General features: G+C 38.7%; 1 protein-coding gene across 7 annotated transcripts in view; it reads right to left on the minus strand.

The window, feature by feature from the left end:
* The window catches only part of APP (amyloid beta precursor protein), a 262,507-nt gene that overhangs the window by 177,915 nt on the left and 65,654 nt on the right, over nucleotides 1-18,938 (minus strand). For all 7 annotated transcript variants that reach the window (XM_077878896.1, XM_077878895.1, XM_077878894.1 and 4 more), the window contains exon 3: nucleotides 4,962-5,091. In XM_077878896.1, coding sequence (XP_077735022.1) covers nucleotides 4,962-5,091 — 130 coding nt within the window. The remainder of the gene's footprint in view (nucleotides 1-4,961; nucleotides 5,092-18,938) is intronic.

The following is an 18,938-nucleotide window of genomic DNA, read 5'->3' on the forward strand; positions in this document are numbered from 1 at the left end:
GCTCCATGCAGGGAACCTGATGCAGGACTCGATTCTGGGACTCCAGGATCACGCCCTGGGCCGAAGGCAGGCGCTCAACTGCTTAGCCATCCAGGCGTCCTGTGTTTTTCTTTATAATAACTAATGTTACTTAATGACTCTTGAATATTATCTTCAATTAAAAAAATAAATATATAAGTAAATCATTCATACTATCCTAGTTCTCACCCTAGACAAAACACAAGTTGTTAAAAGTTCCAGAAAGGAGACAGAACAGCAGGTACGATAATTAAAACAAAAAAAGATGAAACTAAATTGGAGCTGGAGCCAACAAAGACCACTAAATTTTTCTTTTCAAAATTTGATATGTTAAAAAATAATCAATGTTTTCAGTTTTAGAGAGCAAAAATCAATCTGGAGCCAATATAATTAGGGCCAGTGGGGGCTGGCAGACTGGGGAGGGAGGTTTAATCATTGGTTTTGGTGGATAACCTACCCGGGAGGAGGTCATTTCTATGGCTTCTCCCACTTACCCAAAAGTCCTTCCCCAACCAGAAGCAATCTACAGGGAAAATGTAATTCTTCCCATTCAACAATCTGCCGTGAAAGAAATATAGCTGCCATATGAGGGGAAACAAGCAAAAAAAAAAAAAAAAAATCAAGGACCCATCTGGAGAATTAGTAATGTGTGCTTAAGCAGTAATGAATGCTGCTTATGTGTGGTTGAGGATAAGAATGGCGATGTTTTCTTTTAATTTGGCAGCATGGTAGTTTTAAAACTAAAATATATTTTCCCAAAAGAAATTACTACTACTGTATAAGGCTTATAAGGCACAACAACCAGGAGACATAACGACAATTCTGTGTGGTATTTCAAGCCTTTGACTTCTTTTTCAGTTATCACTACGGTTGGTGGATACATTTTATGTACTGATTCCACTGTCTAACTTTTTCTGATAAAAGTTACTTGTTTATTATAGAAATTAACAAATAAATAATATCAAAATTGCCTGTAATCCCACTATTTGTAGATAAACACTGGTAAGATTTCTTTTCCACGCATATTTTCCTTTGTATTTTTGAGACTCAAACCCTATACACTGGTTCTGAAGTATGACTAACTTGGAACATGCATTGGTCCCATATGGAGGGCACATAAAAAGGAGTCTGCTATCTCTCCAGGAACAGTGATTAGCCTTCCCTGATCTTCATCAGAGATTCTGTCCAGGGATTCTGGAATTCCTATGATAACGTGATAAAGACAATCCTTAAAGATACAGGACATTTAAGAATTTGCATTCCTCTGATGTGCAAAAGCTGGGCTCATCAAGCATCATTCCCATAGTACATATGTATAACCCAGCACGCAATCTCCCAGGACTTCACAAACTGTTTTATTGATAGCATAGAAAGCTCAATGAACATGGGAAGAGCCACAGGTACTGAGCAGCATCATACTGGATTACTGTGCTGGGACATCTGGGCATTTACAAGATCCTAGAATCTATAATAAAAATGTTCTCCCAAGCCCAGCCTCATTCTTAAAATTAGGTGAAGTCTCATGTAACATTCTTGGATATGGTTCTGCTGTACGATTTGTCTCGAGGGAACTGCTGTTCACCATAAATCCAAAAAACTACTCTGGTATATTATCTGCCAAGGAAATCCAAATACAAGCTTTTCACACTAAAGAAGAGTAATACGGTTGTAGATAATTCACACAACGATAGCCACCAAAAGACAAGGTACGACTGTCTTAAAACTTCACTAAAGCAATAAAATTCAAAATCAAGATGCATCAAATACCTTCAATTTTTCATCTGACCATGTCTGAATAGTTTCTTGGCCATTACTACTTATGTGTTTGGAAACTCTTGAATACGAAATTAAATAGAATGACATGTAAGGTAGCAATTCTTTAATTTCTAATTCTTTTGGATTAAGCTATTAGCCCAGTCTTGCCTATACCGGACAGAGCCACGTGCAGACCAGTGTTAGTTTCCGTGGTGGATCTATTACACCATGAAGGGTAGTCGTTCAAGTGGAAAGGGGCTGAAGGCTTTACAAAGAAAATATTCTCCTTGAGTAATGATAACAGTGTACTTATTAATTCCACGTGAGATAATTAATGAAATGTTCAGATGATTAAGAGCCATCTTACATTCTGGCTCTAGAAGCATGATCAAATGCAAAGGGCAAAAAGAGAAAGCCAGTTCACTCTCAAGGGAAATCACATACTCTGTAGAAGGAAAAGCGTCAACAGCAACCTCATATACTTTCTCCATCTAGACAAGGGATGCAAGATAGTGCCGAGCAAGTATGCCTAAGACAAATACACGATCTGAAGAAAAATAACGCAGTACAACACCTTTCTATCTGATAGAAAGGTCAGGGAGGGTGCATGCTAGGCATAACAGGCATCTTTCTCTCCTCAAGCTCTGTTTTGGGTTTTAAGATGTTTAATGTTTAAGACAATTGTACTCTGATTTCTTGGTAGTGCCTTTTTGAGAACTAGGTTCAATAAAATCATTTCTTTTGTCTAAGGCTACGTTAAGATATAGCCACAGAGTTCGGAAAGAACTTACACTAATGTTAAATATTAATGCTTTATTTAAGCAGCAAGTAATATATAAGAGTGTTGCTTATTACTGCCATAAAGTGGAAGATCATCATGTAGAGATGGATCCTGTGCGAGAGTCACAACCGCCTCCTTTATGAACATAACACGTGTTATGACTTTTATAAAAAAACTGTTATTTATTGCCTCCACTTCATAGCCTTTCCTCTGTGATCTGATTTTGTAAATCAGGTGTTTATAAGCTCCAGCACAACTTTTGTTAATACTGTAAGGAACACTGGATTATGAACTGAAAGGTCGTGGGCTTTGGTCCTCATTCTGCCACAAATACCCGTGCTGGATACAGCAAGACATTCTCCCTCACAGACTCTCAATATATGTGCCTGTGAAGTGAGGCCATGTAGAATGAACCTTCCTCCATAGTATATAAGACGCTTTATCACAATAAAAACATTGACAGTTCATCATCTCAGCATTATCATGAAACCTTTTGACCTTATATTTAGATCTGAAGACATTTCATACATCTTTTCTTCCTTTTCATGGTATTTTTTCCCTTGGAGTTTCAAATCACTTTTGTTATGGGGACAGGCATGGAGTAGGGGCAAGGGGAGTGGTGAGACAATTTAGGGTCACAGGAAATTTGGGGTCAAAGGGAATATGCCACAATGAAGGGGCATGATCGTGGTGAACCATATTCTATAAACTTACTGTGGATTCCACTGTTTAGTCAATCCACTGTTTAGTCAATCACTTTAGTCAATCACTTTTAGTCAAAGTCAATCACTGAGTAGTTAGGAATTGGAAAGATCTTAAGCAAAGTGATATGCATTCAGTTTTGAAACAGGTACAGTTGGGAGTGACCCATCGAGTGTCAATAGTGAACAAGCTCATCCAAAGATCTACTACCTGGTGAGCTTACATCCTAAACAAAATGTATCTCAAACATTTCACAGAATGGGCAACACCCAAAAGAAACAGATCATTAACAAGACCTGGCCCACCTAAATAACTAATTCATGATCTACTTCCTAACTTACACTGAATTAAATGGTATCTTGGCATAATAACTAAATTAGTTTGAAATACACTGTTCCTGGAGACAGCTGCCTTCTACATTTAATCATTACTTATGGGGATCACTGGGTGGCTCAGCAGTTTAGCGCCTGACTTTGGTCCCGGGCGTGATCCTGGAGTCCTGGGATTGAGTCCCACGTCAGGCTCCCAGCATGGAGCCTGCTTCTCCCTCTGCCCCTACCTCTCTCTCTTTCTATGTCTATCATGAATAAATAAATGAAATCTTTTAAAAAAATAAACATTACTTATTTTCATCTGATTAAATCTTTAGTTCTCAACCAGTCAGACAGAAAAGGGTTAGAGGCTTCACAAAGTATTTAAGAATAATGAAGAAGGAGGAACAAGGGAACTCTTAAATTATCAAATGTTTAAGAATCTGGTTTTTCACCCTCTTCATAAAATTCCATTGTGAGTAGTAAATCCTTCAGAAGAAAACTTCATTCTAATGGCCAATGTTTTCCATTAATGCCTCAAATTATGCACATGCACGTAAAGTAATCAGCACATATGCTCTTATAACATTCACGTTTGAGCAAATATTATACCCGGCTCCAGAATCTTCAACAGTTTTCCTAAGTTTGCTATTGGGACTTTTTACAAGAAGTCACTGGAATGCATTGTCAACATTTGCCTACAGCTCCCCAAGATCGATCTCTATCTCCTTATTTACAACCATGCAAGCTATCACACCAAATGTTGATTTCATATTGCCTGGTTATATAAAATATCAACTAGAAAGGGACTGATGATCAAATCAGATTAAATACGGAGTAAGACAGTGTTTCCAGAGGAAAAAAGGATGACATCACATTAAACAGCTCAGTTTTTCAAATAAACAGTAGAAGTAAAATTTAAGGTTGGTGAGAGAAACACACATTTAAACCTTGGGGATCTAACTGGTTCCCTCGGTTTGATATAAGCAGAAAAAAAAAAATTCCCCAACTCTAGTGTCCCAACTATTGCCAGGATGATGAATCAGTTGTTTCAGGCAAGAGATTTTTAAGAAATTAGCAGAATGGAGGAGCTTCACATTAGGTTCTCTCTTGTATGAAGTCTACCTGAGAAAATACACAAAGCTCTAATGCTCCAAGTCTGGACAATTAGTGTGCATGAGAATCACCTATGGGATTCAGTAAAATGAGGATTCCTGGACCCCACCACCAGGCCTTTTCATTCAGCAGTTAGAGAATCGATCTAAGAATTTCAAGTTTTAATAAACATTTTAGGTAAATTCATTCATTCATATCCCGATCTAATTAGAGCATCCTTCTTTTCCATCCCCAAAGAGCAGAGCAATTTGTGTCAGTTACGTGGCTGGCCAGCTCACCTAAGCAGCGGTAGGGAATCACAATGTGGGCGTGGGTCTTGCACTGCTTGCGGCCCTTCTTGCACCAGTTCTGGATGGTCACTGGTTGGTTGGCTTCCACCACATTGGTGATCTGCAGTTCGGGGTAGACCTGGGAAAGCACACAAAAAGGAAAATTGTTATTAGTGACAGAGGCTGTCACACACACGCAGCTGATCAACCACTGCTCTTATTCTAAGGCACTGCTATCATCCAGCACCCATGCTACTCTAATTCGGATCCAGCTTAGAAATCAGGGTAAAGAAAAGATGCAGGTGACAAAAATCTAATCACTCCATTCAAAATACTAAGTGGTGTGACTTTTATTTTATTGCACCCACTCAGGCTTAAAATATTATTCTTTCTCCAGGGGAGATAAAACAGAAATGAGAGGGGACCCTCTTATAGGTACAGGATCATTTCGCTGCAAAATAAACTGGTGTGGAGATGATATTCTTTGATGTCCTAAATACATGTTATAGTAGACACCCCTGGGAACATTATCATTACTTAAACTTAAACCACCCCTATTTTACTAATTAAGCAAACATTTTACATATAGGATATGACACATAGCTTTCTTTTTTTTTAAAAAATTTCTTTTTTTTTTTTTTTAGATTGTATTTGTTTATTCTTAGAGACAGAGAGAGAGGCAGAGACACAGGCAGAGGGAGAAGCAGGCATCATACAGAGAGTCTGATATGGGACTAGATCCAGGATCTCCAGGATCACACCCTGGGCTGCAGGCGGCGCTAAACTGCTGTGCCACGGGGGCTGCCCCAACATATAGCTTTCTATATAAAAATCTTCTCTGTATTCAAAGTAATTTATATAAGAATATATAAGAATAACTTCACAGTTATCATGAGTGTCATTTAGATACAGAACAGCATTCATGCATCTCTTCCCTTGATAACTAACTACAGCCCTTTGCTTTGATTACTGATCTCAGTAAATCACAGTGCTTATTTGGAATAAAATGTGAAACTTGATCAACTAAAATATATTTGTCAAATACCAAATTACATCTTTTGATAATAATGAGTAGGGATTTGAAAGAAAAAAATAAACATAAAAATGTTATTTCTAAACCAGGCTTTCCTTTGCATAAATCTTGCATTTCACTAGAGTTGCTATTGCACCAGATAAAGACAATAAAGAGAGACAAGCCTAAGAGAACAGAAGCTGTAAGCGAGAGAATGGTTATGGTGAGGGACCATAAAACCTAAGGTGGGACTATGAAGATGGGCTACATGGTTATGAGGTCATAGTATCAATGAGACTTGCTGAGGGCTAGAGAATTTTGGCACAGAGGCACTGAAGACCAAGAGGGGGTAACAAGTGGTACTCGGAGCATCAGAGAGTGGAAATAAAGATTTTGGAGGAGTCACATCATTGATAACTGCACAGAGTAGAATGCATTGCACCATGCAAGGGAATGGCTGATGAAGAATGATGATCACAGCAAGATCACTGGTGGAATGGGAAATTGGATTCTTGGAAGGATCTTCGAGGTTGACATTGTTTGGGTGACAGAAAGCCAAGAACAAGACACTTCAAAGACTAAGGCGCAATGCTACTGAGGTGGAAAGAGGTATCTGGATTCCAGTAGCCAGAAAAGAAAGGTGCCCTAGTTCGTGAGCCTATAAGCTCACAGCTGGGGCAAGGAACATTTTAGGGAGGAGATGGGAAGAATGGCTGGGAAGTGAGAATGAGAAGGAAGGAGGCCACCCCCATCTCCTGGCACAATGCTAGCAGGACTGTGATGCTCGCAGGACTGTGAAGAAAGAACTCCCTGCGGAGGCTCCAGGGGAAGCAGTGCTGTGTGTGTGTGTGTGGGGGGGGGGGGGGGGGGACCGGTTCCTGAGCAAGGAAACAGCATCCGCAGTGTAGGCTGTGGAGGGGGAATTTCACTTAGGGTTGTCAATGACAGAGAGGGCTTGCCACCATCCTGTCCTTGTTTAAACTGTCAATGTTTTATTCATTGTGGGCTTGGAGGGGCATTAATTTTGTTTTTTTAAATACTGCATTAAAATATTATTTGATTCCTGAGTGCCTCATGCACCTCACCCTAGTCCCAGCCCTGAGATAAATCAGTTAAAAAAAAAAAAAATAAAGCACCAAGAATAGATATAAACTGCAGTACAACCACGCAGTGGCTGATAGAGTGTCAGAAAGAAATGAACCACCAAGCCATGAAGAGACAGGGCAGGCCTGTAAATGCACTTTACTAAGCGAAAGGGGCCAAACTGAAAAGGCTCCATACTCTACAATTCCAACTACATGACATTCTAGAAAAGGCAAAACTATGGAGACAGTAAAATGATTAGTGGTTAGCAGGAGTAGGTGGGAGGGAGGGATGAACAGGAGGAGCACAGAGGATTTTTAATGCTATGAAATCATTCTATATGATATTATAATACTGTGTCACTATACATTTGTCCAAGCCTATAGCATATACAACAATAAGAGCTAACTCTGATGTAAACTACAGACTGAGTAATTATGTGTAAATCCATCAAGTAGAACAAAGGTACTGTTGTGGTGGGGGGTACTGACGATGAAGGAGGCTCGGTGAGGGGTGGAGTGATATGTAAGAAATCCCTGTGCCATTTCCTTAGTTTTGCTGTGAACTTAAAATTGCTCTAAAAAATAGTCCATTTTTTTATTAAAGATTTTTATTTATTTATTTGAGAGAGAGCACACAAGTGGGGGTATTGGGGGGAGAAGAGGGAGAAGCAGCTCCCCACTGAGCAGGGAGCCTGATGCAGGACCTGATCCCAGGACCTGGAGAGCATGACCTGAACGAAGGCAAATGCTTTAACTAAGCCACCTAGGAGCCCCATAAAGTTTGTTTTTTAAAAATTAAAAAAAAAAAAACAAACAGTAAGGCACTGATCAGTGTACTGTGGGATAAAACCAGTGGTGGAGGCATATGCTATAAGATAAGAATATACAAAAAAGAATATTTAAATCAGAATCCTAGGGTGGGTACTGAGAAAGTTACTCTTCAAAACCATGGCCAGTTACCTTAGCTCCAAATGGAAAGAGCTACCTTCCCGTTATTTTATTTTGTTCTTAAGTATCTTAACACCTTGCAACGCATGCATTTCAGTCACGGATGATGCTCAACTTGAAAATGCCACTAAAAATTTAATATCCCCATGGCTTTCTTCCATATAATGAAAGGTGAAGTGGCTCTTTGTACAGAAATACAATTCTCCCGCCACCTTTCCTTGTTTATTAGATCACAAAAGTACCACGCTCATGAGTCATAAACTTCATGACACTGGAGAGTTTGTCCTGAGGGACACGACTTTATGTGCTTTAAAGTGTGAGTTACTGCATTTTTCTTAAGGGGTTCTAGCTGCCTCTTCACGGAAATACTACCCAGCTGAGAATGTTCTCAGAGGAGCTTTCAGTTTTCTAAAAGCCCTGTGGCAGGCACAGACAAGTCACATTTTTTTCTTTCTAGTTCCAAACGAAACCAAACAAAACACATCATTTGCAGGGTGCAAACTGATGAGCAGGAAAGGAAGACTCTCTTATTAGTGTTGTGTACCACCTTCGGTTTCCGATAGTAATATTTGGGCAACAGAGCAATAACTCACTCCTTTGGGACTTTTTTATTAGACAGAATTGCATACTGACAAATTAAAATCAGTGAAAGCAAGGCTTCTCCCCAAGATCACCAGAGCTTCAGAGAGACATTGGCCAAGCACAGAATTTACTTCCAGTTCCAGGCATGAAATTTAGAGCATCTGTGTTCTTCCCAGCACCTCAAGTTTCTCTCTCCAGAATGCTGACAATGACAGCTGTTAGCACGCAGGTGGATGAGGAGATTATAAAATGCGAACTGCAGAAATCCCACACACAGTTTGTGGCAGTAACTTGAACCTGATTCACCTATTTTTCAGAGACAAGGAGTTATGGATTTGGATCGGCCAAAGATTGTACAATTTTGCTGTCCTAAAATCAGGTTTATTTTAGTAGACGGAGGAACATCAACAAGACAGGTAACAAAATTTCTTTGCAAGCACACAGGAAGTCCCAGGGAGTCCAAGTGACTACCTCATGTGCATGCAAGCCCCAACTCGGAAAAAAAAAAAAAAAAAAAGACACAATGAAAAAAACACAAGTTTCTGACTAAAAAGTCAAATGCCATACACCTAGTTCTTTATAAAGCAGTTCCAGTAGGTGACAAGAGATCACCATTTTTATGTTATGAGACAAGCACTGTATGTTGAAAAACTAGCTTACCTCATAGGTTTAGGCACGAATGAAAATTAAGATAATTAGACATGCAAAGATGTTCATGGCCACTTAAGCCCCTGACTTCTCACCATCATTGAATTATAAGCATCGGTCCGATATTTTACATTTTCTTTGTGGCATCTCAACATCAACAAATAAAGATTTCTGAGTTCCTTTGGCAACGTGCAACTTGCCAACACATGCAACACATTGTACTGCTAACGCAACAAAAGCTTTACTAATAATCTGCTAGTGGAGGATTAGCAAATGAACTTTCCCCTGGCCTCCTTTTCTAAAATGTTTCCTCTGTGAACCCCAAACATGAGCAACTATTTTCTAGATCAACAAAAAAATGTAGGGAACTATAGCTATCTTAATAAATCCTTAAAACAGAAGCAAATCTAGGTCTGTATCGGTTCCCTGAACCCTACACCCTGCCAACAACTCCTCCTGAATTACAGCCACGCAGAGCACCTGGGGTGCTCCGCACACACTCCTACTTAAGACCCTTCCAGCACATTGCAGATGCCCAAGCCTATTAGGGTCCCCCTGCGGGGTCGCAGACCTCCCGACTCACAGTGTAATGCAGTGCTAATCCTGCTCTCCCACTGTGGGAATGCTTTATGGTATTTATTACAGTGTACCTCTCATTCGCATTAAGGACACATATATCCAGCCTTCCCAGGGAAAATGCACTTTCTCGAAAGGCAGGAAACACAGTTTGGCACCCAGGAGCCTCCCTATGGTTCTCCACCTTCATTACCTCTGGTTTAAGGCTATCTGCAGGCTGCCAGCACCCTTCCCCTCTCTGTGGCGCTCCAGCCCCTGGCCTTCTGAAGGAGCATTCATCAGAGGCCGCAGTTTTAATTCTGCAGCTCGGTCCCTGTGGCTAAGTAGAGTCCTAGGGAAGCAAACTGTAAATTGTATTCTCTTCCTCAAGACACAGGCTCTAGCTAGGTAGACAGCACCAGGCTGGTAGGCAGAAGTCATCATTGGAGGCAGTGCCTCTCTCAAAAACCTGTGGGTGAAGGGGAACAAATGTTGGTTCATGAACACCCCCTCTTTGAGCCCCTCAAACTCCGAATCCGAGGCATTTTATCCAATCACTTTTATCTGATCACCTACCACTTTTGGTCTTGCCATTACAGCCACGTGCCTTTCTGCCATATTAGAATACACACTTCTTGAAGGCAGGGACAAATGGATTCATTTTTGTGTTCCCTTAACCATGGCCCACACTGGGACAGCACATTTGAGTGCCTCATAAATAATTCATGGACATTTCTGTTTAAGTTCAGCATCCATGAATTGTAGGGAAACTCAGGATACATTAATCTTCCACCAGAGATTATCAATGTACCTCTTAAACAAAATAATCTAAGTAGGATAATACTATTCTTGGACTATGAGCATTTGAGAAAAATAAGCATTTCAATGCCTTCCAATATTGTTCTTCCAAGTATGATATGGCAACTTAAAGCAATTAAAGCAATAATAGCCTCATACAAGAGACAGTAGATTAATGTTAATAAGAAGATGCTCAGGAATAATGAAAAGTCAGGCTCTTAAAAAAAAAAAAAAAAAAAAGAAAAGTCAGGCTCTTGCTTAGAGTAAGGAGGCCCAACTAGTGTGGTTCAGGAACCTGAAAGGCTGTCTACTCTCCTGGCCATATAAATATGTTTTATCTTTGAAAATAAATGTATCAGTTCATAAATTAAACTTTAAAGAAAAGAGAGAGTTGAAGCAATTAAAAATATTGACAGCTAGGAGAGAAGAGTAAAACCAATCTAGAATCCACATTAGAATGTTATAGTTGGTAACCTAAGTGGTTTTCCCTCACTACAAAAAAGTACCTTAAAACCTGATCACCATCGGCAGATTTTTATTAAAAATTTCAACAGTCTAAAATCTCTCTATCCAAACTGGAAATATATTAATCTCAGACAAGGTAACTTTTAATTTGTTAAATATACAAAGCAAGAAAAGACACTGATGATATTTAAGAAAACCAAGAGCATGCAGCTGATGATATTTAAGAAAACCAAGAGCATGCAGCTTAAATATATAAAAATATTTGTTAGAGCCCTACAGAACTTTCCCCTATTCCCAATAATTAAAGCAAATAGGGGAATCTTCCATGTCTCTTTTTTGCAAACAGGCCACCTGGGACAAGTGATTAATGCCAAAAGTCCTATTTATATATAACTAAATTCCACATAACCATGGATATTTAAGACCACATAATCAAATGCAGTTAGGAAAAGGCTGAAAACAGAGTTAATGTCATGGTAAAAAGAATTGCTACAAATTCTGAAAATAAATTGCTTACTGTTCTTTCTAGTCTGTTAACTTTTGAAATAAATTTTTAACCAAATCTCAAGGATACTTCTTTTTGGGAAAAAAAAATGCTAGCAATTATGTAATGGTAATAAAATTATGTCTTAAACAAGTAAGTATGAAAATAAATAACGTGTTGCTTTGGTTTGTCTTAAATCAATTTATAGCTCTGGAAAGGAGACAAGCAACACATCTGCATAAGGTGCTTGCCAAAAATTATGCAGACCGTGAAGGAGGCAAGATAGAGCACATACATTCCAGACCCATCCAGGAACAAGAGTGACTACATTTTATAACTACTGAAGCTGAGTGAGAGGTACCTGGGGCATTCATTATGTTATTCTTTCTACTTTTATGTGTGCTTGAAATTTTGAATTAGAAAAAATTAAAAGTAACAACAAAAGACTAGTCCAGTGGACTAGAGATTTACCCCAAAGTTAAAATGTAGTGATCTGAAAGGGTACCTGTACCCCACTGTTATAGCAGTAATGTCCACAATGACAAAACCCTGGGAAGAGCCCAGATGGCCATCGACAGATGAATGGATAAACAAGAGGTGATATATACAATAGAATACTACTTAGCCATCAAAAAAAACCCCAGAAATGTTGCCATTTGCAACAATATGGGTGGAACCAGCAGGTATTATGCTAAATGAAATAAGTCAATCAGAGAAAGATAATTATCATATAATCTCACTCACATGTGGAATTTAAGAAACAAAACAGAGGCATACGGGAAGAGAGGAAAAAATAAAACAAGATGAAATCAGAGGAGGAGACAAACCATAAGACACTCTTAATCATAGGAAACAAACTGAGGGTTGCTGGAAGGGGGTGGATGGGATAACTGGGTGATGGGCATTAAGGAGAGCACGTGATGTAATGAGTGCTGGGTGTTATATTAAGACTGATGAGTCACTGAGCTCTACATCTGAAACTAATACTACGTTATATGTTAACTGAACTTAAATAAAAAGTAAAAAAACAAAAAAAATTGTCCAGTAGAAAAAGAGTCAAATTTCTATATTTACAAGTGAAAAGGCAAATATAAAAAACAAAGATCCAAACTGCAATGCTTGATTGCAGTTAGCACATATATAGATGAAACACAGAATCAGAAACTCTGCAGCAAAGAGGTACAGAAGTAATCATGAGATATTTTCATCTGAAACCCCAACGTACCAATTTCCTTTTCAAAGGACACATCCAAGAAGAGAATAAGGAAAATAAAATAATGAGGATTTCCTACGTGCCAGAATCACTGCAAATGTTTTATGTGTAGCACGGCACACAATCCTCAGTTAGCAATCGCTCCATTTCAAAGAAGATCAAACTGATGCAGCCAGAACATACCAGGGCCATTCCTGAGCACTCACTCAGAGGGCATGGATTTCAAGTTTTAAATAAGTTTTATACTTCAGTGTATAAACAAAAACAAAATATGCCCCAGACAATACAATTTCTGTTTCTGGATTAAAATGCCTTACTTTCTTCTTCAAAATTCCCTGTAATACAAAGAAAAATCATATCAAACTGCTTTCAGCAAAAATTCTTTTAGTAGTATTAGGGATATAGGGAACAGAATAACGAATTTCATTGTGAAAGAGCATGGCAAACCAAAAACAACGGTCTCTGCTTACGATGTCATGGGGTGCTGAGGGGCAACGCGCAGCTGATGAAACATTACTGCAATGTGGGACGTGTGAGGAGTTCTAGGTTTTCACAATGATGCCCTTATGCCAAAGCAAGGACGTGAAATGCTAGAGGGCAACAGTCTATTTCCCAATAATTTGGCCCAGATCTGTTTCCAACACTGTATATGCATAAATTGCTACATATGTGCACTCATGTTCAGATCCGGACAATATTGTCTGAGAACCCTGTTTAATGCATAAGGCACTCTTACTCCAGAAGTGCTGAATGTAGAAACAAATGGGAAGGTGGTGTGCAGGGTGGGTGTGAGATGGGGAGAATCACTAAAATAAACAGGACAGGGTATGAATGTGAAAACATAATCAGATGTGTACATGTATGATCTAAATTCTCATTCTCGGTCAGTTCACGGCTATATTTAAAAATATACAAACTGTACAGTTTTACTAGTCAGCTCTACTTCAAAAAAGAAGAGAGAAAAAATATATTAAAGGAAAAAACTGACAGTAAATTAATCAAATGAGAAATATAAAAGTCCATGGTATAACTATGTACCTAAAAGTACACAGTATTCTAATATTATACTACGTGTCATTATAGTACAAAAGTACCTAGTGTTAAAAAAAAAAAAAACTACCTACTGTTCCTGCAAATATGTAATAATTGAGTATCCATTTAAGACAGTGTTAGATGAGGGGCACTTGGGTGGCTCAGTGGTTGAGCATCTGCCTTTGGTTCAGGTCATGATACCTGGGTACTGGGATTGAGTCCTGCATCAGGCTCCCCACAAGGAGCCTGCTTCTCCCTCTGCCTATGTCTCTGCCTCTCTCTCTGTGTCTCTCATGAATAAATAAATACAGATTTTTTAAAAAGACAATGCTAGATGGTAAGAACAAATGTTAAATCAAATATTAACTTGATTAAATGATAAATGTGTAAAAAAAAAATCCAAACTTAGTTGCATCTCTTATTTAGCTCTAAATCCTATAGTTTGTGCAAGCAATCCTTTTAAGTATACAGATCATTAATACATAAAATATATCTGTTGTCATTCACAGGCATCCAGACACCTTTATTTAGCAAATTATTTCACCCAACATGAATTTTTGGATCTTTCAAATCCTGAAATCACACGCATATGTGCCTGTAATTTTTGGGTCAATTTTAAGTATACAAAAAGGTGGTCGGAACACACAGCAAAATAATAATAATGGCCAAAAATGCACCACGGCTTCTCCTGTTTTCATTGTATACAGAATGCCCTCAAAATCGGTTAAATGAATCACATGTGATGTTTGTTTTACCTTAGTTTTAATTCCACATTATTGCAGAATCAAGGTTGAGAAATATTTCTTGTTTGGAAATCCCATGTTTGGTGATATATTTTACAGTAGGAAGTTGGGCAAAGGAAATGGTTTTGTTCAACTTATCAAACAGGCAGATTTTGTTTTGTTCAGGCATTGGTATGTTTTGTTTGGTGATTCTGTTAATTTGTAGATGAAACAACTGTTCATTTAGAGAAAGAAAATTAAAAAGCAGGGAACACATATTGTTAGCTGCTGTAAAAACTTCAGAAAAAGAGAATATGCCCATAATCTAACTGAAGATTACAAGCAAAGCCACATTCACCTGTCTGACTTTCCCAGCTGGGAATCTGTCAGTGCTGTGACTTAACCTGTTTCAAATTCCCTCCAGAGACCTGCTCCCCAGGTGAGTCAACACCTGTGCCAGGCCCTAACCTACAAAAGGTGCTCTGAATGGTAAGAATCCAGAGGGAGTTTTCATTTCTCTCCTTAAAAGAGGAAGAATAGTGTTGGGACTTTACAATTGCTTGTTTACAACTGACAGTATTTAACTTCAGCACACCTGTGTATTCCTATCATACAGAGAGGAAACAGTCTAAGACTGGTGAGGCAGCTTTCATGGGATTGCTCAGGTGTCAAGATAGCAAAGGCTGGATTTGAAAGGTCTGTCCAGTGAAGCCCCTGTTCTCCTTTATGGCACCTGACCCCAAGGGCTCCTCCTTATCATATCATCTTATATACAACAAGGCAGATGAGCAAAATGATTCTTTGCATTCCCTCTCAGGCTGACATCTGGAGATCTGAATCTCCTTCTTTTCCTGATCTAACTTCCTGTTGGATACAGGCTAATTTTTCCAAAAGTGTCTTGACCACAAAACACTCATGCTAAAAAAAAAAAAAAAAAAAAAAATCCCACAGCTCTTATTTCCAGAATTAAACCTGAAATCCCCAGATTTATAATCAAAACCTTCGACTTTCCAATTCTCTGAATTCTCAATTTATCCAATTGTATATTTATAAGCTACTTATGAGCCAAGAATGATGTCTCGCCACTCAGAAACACATGACACAAATCCTACTCTGAACAGCATTCAATAAGTACTTGCTAAATTTGCCTGAATTAAATCTGGGAAAGAATAAGATTCTTTATTACACTTCCAATTTTTTATTCTCCCATCCCGAAGCCGTTGGTTTAAATAAAACAATGTTGTTATTGTTTTAAAAATCTCATTTCATTCAAAAAAAAGAGGGACCAAAAAACCCTACAAAATGTAACTTTTGATATAAGCTTCACTATATGTTTCAAGGTGAGTATTATTCTATTTCTGTTCTATCCTAGTTCTTTAGAAAAATATAACAGTTTGGGTAATGTAACAGTTCATTAAGGTAAGTGGCCACTTTAGGCTGTTAACTGATGAATAATTCAAACAGTTATTTTCAAGTTGCTTCCGTGACAGCAGCACTTTGAGTCTAGTGTCTAACAGAGGAAAGGAACTGTTTTCTACCACAGGGCCACAGAGGAAAATAGTAATTGAGTGAGTAGTTGTTGTGGTCATCGATTATAGCATACAACCTATCCCAAAACTTAGTAGCTTCATTCAAATAATAAGCAATAAATTGTGTTCTCTCAGTTTCTGTGGGTCTGGTATGTGGGAGTGACGCTTAACTCTTACAAGGGCCCTGTCAAGATGTTGGCTATGGTTACATGAAGGCTTCCCCTAGTTATAAGATGCAATTCTAAGCAGTTCATTCTCATGCCTGACAAGCTAGTGCTGCTGGAGGGGGTGCCGGGAAGATGATGGAGTGGAGGACCCTAAGCTCACCCCATCCCACGTATACCACAAGACAGCCCTCACATCCAAGTCACAGTGCCGTTTAAGTGTCCTTACAACATGACAGGTGGCTTTGCTATAGCCAATATATGTAAAGTTGAAGCCACATGTCTTGATGACCCAGCTTCGCACCATCATTTCTGTAATAGCCTATGGGTTACAGAGGCCAGTCATGCACAGTGTGGGAGGCTCCTCGCAGGTGTGAATGCAAGAGGAAGGCAAGTTCCACTAGAAGCCATCCTGGAGCCTAGTTAGCTACCACATAATAATTTAGAATTTCCCACTATTCTGTGGTTTGGGCAATTCTCCACATGGTGTTGCCAGCTGTGTACTGCAAGGAAGGTTGCAAGCTCCAACTGGGCATTATGCACATGGCTGTAGCTGCTACCGCTCTCTAGTGTCTCTTCTTATATGGGGCACTGGTGCCATCATGGGGCACCACTCTCATGACTTCATCTCACCCTAATTACCTCCCAAAGTCTCCACTCCAAAAACCACCATCTTGGACATGGGGCTTCAACATATGAAGTTGGGGGGAGACACAAATATTCAGCCCACAGCAGTCCTCAATACATATATGATGAAAAAAATGAAAGAAAATCCTCAAATAGGACTGACTATGCTAATAAAAAACAACAGCAACAAAAAAGTAAGGAAATGCAAGTATTTGAATGATGGCTGGGCAGAAGCATAACTATTATGATTAGGGAAAACAGGGTATTTCTGGGTTCTAAGAATGGGTGCTCTGAATAAAATGCAGATTAAACAAATATTCTATTTAAACCCTAAGTCTCAAACGATCTTCCCAATCAAATCAGGAGGCAAAAATGACAATATTAGTAACAAAACAACCAAGAACAGGAACACAAATTGAGAGGAACGAGAGACTATGAAGGACATGGGCTAGATAATTTATCATCACAATAATAATATTTGATACATCATATTAAGCTAAGCATTCATAGATACAATGTGCAGCTATACGGGCACTCTTTTGGAAAAAATAAATTTAACAAGTGAGTTAAATTGGTTAGCAAAAGGTCGAAATGAGGTCACGGTCATGAGTTCAGTCAGTTTCGTTTTGTCCTAGGAGCACAGACTGCTAACAGCTGCCTCTCTGACTCAGCCAGCTGTCTCTAAAACATCTGTGTTTGGTCACAAGAGGGACTGAGAACATAAAGAAAAAAATTATCCATCACTATTGGGAGAAAAATAATCAGTAAATGAGTAGCACTGTAAATGGGAACTAACAGAACTGGTGTCTTCGTTTTTTGTTTTTTGTTGTGTTTTTTTTTTTTTTTTTTTTTTTTAATTTTTGCACAATGACAGACACCAAAATACAATGGGTAAATATTTTCAAGGTGCTGAACAAAAATGCCCATCAACCTGGAACTCTCTACTTCATTAAAACATCGTTCAGGGCAGCCTGGGTGGCTCAGAGGTTTAGCGCTGCCTTTGGCCCAGGGTGTGATCCTGGAGACCTGGGATCGAGTCCTGTGTCGGGCTCCCTGCCATGGAGCCTGCTTCTCTCCCTTTCCCTCTGCCTGTGTCTCTGCCTCTCTCTGTGTCTCTCATGAAAAAATTATAAATAAAATCTTTTAAAAAAGACATTGTTCAATAAGAATTGAGAAAGAAAAAAAAAAAAAAGAATTGAGAAAGAAGTAAGATGAGAGCCAACCAAGCAAAAGAATCAAAATAAATAATATAGGAATAGAGATGCTTTGGTGGAAGGATTTGTTGTAAACAATGAACTCAGTTAAAGACAGAACCTGCCACTATGATTATTACGGCAATTATAATGGAACAGATTGTAATATTACCATTTTGAAAATATAAAATTACTATAACTTGCAAAACCTGTGAAAAGAGGAGATAGAAAAACTGTGAATATTATTTTCCTTGGCTTTCTTAGCAGAAAAATCATTCAATTCTGTCTAAAATGAGATCATGGAGTCAAAAAAGGAATAAAGGCAAAGAAACATTCTTCAACAACACGCAAAAAAATTCAATCCTACAAAAGAAAAACTATCTCTAATTATAAAAGATAAATATAAAAATACTTACAAAGTGGAAGTGGCAGGAGGACCTTAAAATATCAATAAGGAATATTCCAGATAGTTCAGGATTCAACAGAAAATGCCAAACACTGTTTAAAAGTTCTAAGTGACCATCGCTCCACCTTACCAGTGTCTCAAAAGCTGGTTAGTTATGACACACTATGAATTCCTTCAGCTACCCTCTCTCCAACCTATGACTTTTCTTTTTTTTTCTGTTTTTTTTATTTTTAAAAATTTTTTATTGGAGCTCAATATGCCAACATATAGCATAACACTCAGTGTTCATCCCACCAAGTGCCCCCTTCAGTGCCTATCACCCAGTCACCCCAACCCCCCGCCCACCTCCTTCCACTACCCCTTGTTCATTTCCCAGAGTTAGGTGTCTCTCATGTTTTGTCACCCTCACTGATATTTTCACTCATTTTCTCTACTTTCCCTTTATTCTCTTTCACTAGTTTTTATATTCCCCAAATGAATGAGGCCATATAATGTTTGTCCTTTTCCGATTGACTTATTTCAC

Source organism: Canis aureus, chromosome 30 (genome assembly GCF_053574225.1).
Source record: "Canis aureus isolate CA01 chromosome 30, VMU_Caureus_v.1.0, whole genome shotgun sequence".
In the NCBI taxonomy this organism is placed as follows: domain Eukaryota; kingdom Metazoa; phylum Chordata; class Mammalia; order Carnivora; family Canidae; genus Canis; species Canis aureus.